This window comes from Portunus trituberculatus, chromosome 31 (genome assembly GCF_017591435.1).
Source record: "Portunus trituberculatus isolate SZX2019 chromosome 31, ASM1759143v1, whole genome shotgun sequence".
Taxonomy (NCBI): Eukaryota; Metazoa; Arthropoda; class Malacostraca; order Decapoda; family Portunidae; genus Portunus; species Portunus trituberculatus.
Genome location: NC_059285.1, coordinates 12,546,278 through 12,551,277, shown reverse-complemented (window position 1 = coordinate 12,551,277; position 5,000 = coordinate 12,546,278). Strand labels below are relative to the sequence as shown.

Below are 5,000 nucleotides of genomic sequence, written 5' to 3'. Positions count from 1 at the left end.
GTGTGTGTGTGTGTGTGTGTGTGTGTGTGTGTGTGTGTGTGTGTGCAGTCTCTGACGAGACAGCCAAACGTTACCCTATGGAACGAGCTCAGAGCTCATTATTTCCGATCTTCGGATAGGCCTGAGAACAGGCACACACCACACACCGGGACAACAAGATCACAACACGATTTACATCCCGTACCTACTCACTGCTAGGTGAACAGGGGCTACACGTGAAAGGAGACACACCCAAATATCTCCACCCGGCGGGGCCGGGGAATCGAATCCCGGTCCTCTGGCTTGTGTGTGTGTGTGTGTGTGTGTGATAGGGACTCCAGTGCGCCGCCACACACATCACCAGCCCCTCACTGCTGAGTTTTGTGACACACACACACACACACACACACACGCGCGCGCGCACACACATGGGCTACGAGGTCACCCAGTGCCGCGACCCACGCCAGTACCTACTTTCTGGCTGGTGGTGGGTCCGGTGTGGGCGGGGAGGCAGACCCGCCCAGACCTTGCCCCGCCGCCCGCATCCCCGCCCCTCGCACAGAGGGACCCCGGGGCGCGCCGTCCTAGTGCACCCACGCCCACGCCTCGTCCCTGCTAGTGATGTGAGCTGTGCCCCGGTGTGTGTGTGTGTGTGTGTGTGTGTGTGTGTGTGTGTGTGTGTGTGTGTGTGTGTGTGTGTGTGTGTCACTCAACTCAGGTGAGGGCGGCTCGGGGGCGGATACTTGGCTGTGGCCCAGTGTGTGTGTGTGTGTGTGTGTTTTCATCACCGTCATCATTATCACCACCATTATCGTCATCATTACCATCACCATCTCCCTCATTCCTCCTCCCGTGCACCTCCTGCTTCCGACTCTTTCCCTTCCCTTCTCTTCCCTTCTCCGCATCTCCCCTCATCCTCCTCACCTCCTTGCTTATATTTATCCCTTCTTTACGCGCACTTATTATACTGTAGTAACAATACCATCAACATCCTTATATATATATATATATATATATATATATATATATATATATATATATATATATATATATATATATATATATATATATATATATATACACACACACACACACACACACACACACACACACACACACACACACACACACACATATACTTATACTATACTGTACATACTTATTATTGCCACCAATACCACCACTGCCTCATCATCATCAGTAACCAACCATAACAGTATTATTTCTACACACAATCACACTCACTCACTCATTCACTTACGTTGTCTTCTCTCTCTCCCACAGTTGGCCACGCCCACTCAGTTTTGGGCGGGGGCGGCGGCGGCGGCGGAGGCGGTGGCGGCCACGTCAGCTCGGGTGCCTCCAGCATGTCTGTGTCGCGCGTGCCCTCCCCGCTGCCCGCCGAGAACAACATGCCCGTGGCGGAGAACTGGTGCTACACACAGGTGCGTACATATACTTACACTGTGTACTGGTGATGCTGGTGATACTGGTGGTGCTGAAGAGATCTGATTAGTACTCGTATTCTGAAACGCTTAGGTCTCTCACCATCACTGCTTCCAAAGGCTCCACTTGAAGATACTCGTGGTTAATCCCCTCAATATTGGGACACATTTTCACCTTGCGATTTGTGTACGATGAGACCATTTTATTGACATGAGGAAGGGTCTATGAAGGTCAGAATATGAATGGCCACAGTCTTCACTATTTTAATGCCCCACACGAGTTTCTGAAGCTGTATAAAATCACCATTTAGTAAGCAGATTGAATATAGAAACCCGTCATGATAGTCAAGGTTTTAAGAGTATTATTATGGTACTGGTGATGGATTGGCAAGGTTTCTAGTTTATTTAATTAAAGGAGAAACTGTCTTTAAAACCCGGCTAGTTGTCACTGTGACTAGGAAATTGTCGCAGTGTGAAGGGAAGGCGTTGCTGAATACGAACATAACTTTGGTTAGCTAAGTTAGGTTGAATGAGTTCTGTTATGTAAAAGGCTTGTATGTTAGATGATGCTACGTTTGGTCAGGTTAGGTTAGGTTATGGGAAATTGTCGCAGTGTGAAGGGAAGGCGTTGTTGAATACGAACGTAAATTTGGTTAGTGAAGTTAGGTTGAATGAGTTATATTATGTTAAAGGTTTGTGTGTAAGATAATATTACGTTAGGTTAGGTTAGGCTAGGTCATGTGTTGTGTTGTGTTGTGTGGGTTTGGGTTATTTGGAAGGGTTGTGTTGTAGGTTAGGTTAGGTTAGGTAAGTCACGTAAGTTGTCAGTGAGATAGTTACGATCTTGTGTTGTGTGGGTTAGTGAGATTGGATTTCCTTGGATTATGTGTTATAGGTGAGGTTAGTTGAGTTAGGTTTGGTTAAGTAAATTAGGTGGGTTGTTGGTGAGGGTGTTACGCAAGTTAAGGAAGGTAGTTGGACGCGATTTAAATACTAAAGTTACTGGTTGTGTACTGGTGATACTAGTTGCGTACTGGTGTGTACTGGTTGTGTATTGGTGGTGCGTAGATCCAAGTTGCGTTGAGTTTGTCAGGATAGTATACTGGGAACACTTGGTGATACTGGTGACTTTTCTAATGCATGGTGCCTTTGTCTATGTATTAATCTACCATTCTTGTAGTGTTTAGTCTCTCTCTCTCTCTCTCTCTCTCTCTCTCTCTCTCTCTCTCTCTCTCTCTCTCTCTCTCTCTCTCTTTGTGTGTGAGGGAGGAAAGACGCAGTTACCATGGAAACTTAGTAACATGATGGAGTTTTGTTTTCCTTTACTCCTTCCTGCCTTCCTCTCCTCTCTTCTTTAGTCTTTCCTCCTTCCTTCTTATTCCTCCTCCTCTTCTTCATTCATATAGATGTTTCCTTCTCACCTCTCCTCTCCTTTTAGTTTCCTTCCTTCCTTTTTCCTTTTTCCTTTTCCTTCACGTTCCTTCCGTCTCTCACATCTCACTTATTTTCTCCCTTCTCTCCTTCGTATACCACTACCACCTCTCTCTCTCTCTCTCTCTCTCTCTCTCTCTCTCTCTCTCTCTCTCTCTCTCTCTCTCTCTCTCTCTCTCTCAGTGCAAAGCTAGACTGTCAACACACTACCCTTGACCGTTCCACCCATCCCCCTACCCCACCTCCCTCCACCTCACTCACCCTCCACTTTCCTCTTCCCCTACCCCCATTCCCCGCCACGTCACGAGGACACGCATTTTTAATTATTGCTCAAAATGACGTTCAGGATTTTTTTTTTTTTTTTTTTTTTTTTTTGCGTTTCGCTCGAGTTTTTAGTTTTCTTTTCACTTTTTTGTATGTGCTCTCTCTCTCTCTCTCTCTCTCTCTCTCTCTCTCTCTCTCTCTCTCTCTCTCTCTCTCTCTCTCTCTCTCTCTCTCTCTCTCTCTCTCTCTCTGAATCGTTTTTTTTTCCGTTTTGCTTCTTAATTATTTGCAAGAAAAAAATCGATCAATTATGCAAATGGCGCGCATATTTTTTCTTTTTTTTATTCCCTTTCTTTCTTTTTCTTATTTATTTTTTGCTTTAGTTTTATTTTTATTTATTTTTATTTTATTTTATTTTTTTTGACAGAATGACGTTCGTATTTTCTTGCTGTTTCCATTTGTTATTTATTTATTTATTTATTATTATTTTTTTTTTAATTCTTACCTTCCTTCTTTCCTGAATTTCTTTAATAATTTCTATCCTTCCTTTGTTTCGTCATTTTTTTCTTTCTTCTTTGTTACCTTGTTATTCCTTCCTTCCTTCCTTCCTTCCTTCCTTCCTTCCTTCCTTCCTTCCTTCCTTCCTTCCTTCCTTCCTTTATTCATTTCTACCTTTATTGTCTGTTTTACCTTTATCTCTCTCTCTCTCTCTCTCTCTCTCTCTCTCTCTCTCTCTCTCTCTCTCTCTCTCTCTCTCTCTCTCTCTCTCTCTCTCTCTCAACACGTGAAAAGTGACGTGAATCAAGGTGAGCATTGAGACACGCGCCAAACCTTCGCTCATTCTTCCTTCACTTTTAAATTACAATAAAAAGCGAATAAATATAAAAAAAGATTCAACATTCGACAAAAGTTCAGCGTGATTGGCAACACCTGCGTCACGTGACCTTGTGTTAATTAGCAGGTGTTGTAATGACCGCTTACCTGGCGAGAGAGGCGGTGTTCAGATGTGTTAGCTTAGAACTCTCTCTCTCTCTCTCTCTCTCTCTCTCTCTCTCTCTCTCTCTCTCTCTCTCTCTCTCTCTCTCTCTTCTCTGTCAACCAGTATCTTTGTTTTTGGTGAAGGTCTTACGGAAAAGGGAGGGGGGTGGGGCTTGGTGGGCGGGGTGTGGGGGCGGGAATAGATAGAAGAAACACATACTAACCCTACCTAACCCCGCCTGCGTTTCCGGTTTAGATGATTAAGACACAAACGCTCACACTAAGTAAGGAAAGTAAAGCATGTGTGTGTGTGTGTGTGTGTGTGAGATAAAAAAGAAAATATAAAAAAAAAAGACAGACAGATGGACTTCATAATTGTGTGTTTGTGTTCCAGGTGAAGGTGATAAAGTTCAGCTACATGTGGTCCATCAACAACTTCAGTTTCTGCCGCGAGGAGATGGGCGAGGTGCTCAAGTCATCCACCTTCTCCGCCGGGGCCAACGACAAGCTGAAGTGGTACGTGATGGTGTGTGTGTGTGTGTGTGTGTGTGTGTGTGTGTGTGTGTGAGAGAGAGAGAGAGAGAGAGAGAGAGAGAGAGAGAGAGTGTTTTGTGTGTATTTGTGAACCATCAGAAATGCACGTCACTGTCCCTTTGTCATTATCAACAACAACAACAACAACAACAACAACAACAACAACAACAACAACTACTACTACTACTACTACTACTACTACTACTACTACTACTACTACATACTAACCTACAGCATATCCACCAGTTATCTCCATCCAAACACTCTTACCTCATTCAGCGCTCCTTAATGACTGCACCACCCTGGGTCAGCCACACACACACACACACACACACACACACACACACACACACACACACACACACACAC

At 44.5% G+C, this 5,000-nt stretch overlaps 1 protein-coding gene across 4 annotated transcripts in view; it reads left to right on the top strand.

Moving 5' to 3' along the window:
* The window catches only part of LOC123511239 (speckle-type POZ protein B-like), an 87,644-nt gene that overhangs the window by 75,163 nt on the left and 7,481 nt on the right, over window positions 1-5,000 (top strand). For all 4 annotated transcript variants that reach the window (XM_045266941.1, XM_045266943.1, XM_045266944.1 and 1 more), the window contains 2 exons: window positions 1,264-1,424; window positions 4,492-4,613. In XM_045266941.1, the coding sequence (XP_045122876.1) occupies window positions 1,264-1,424; window positions 4,492-4,613 (283 nt within the window). The remainder of the gene's footprint in view (window positions 1-1,263; window positions 1,425-4,491; window positions 4,614-5,000) is intronic.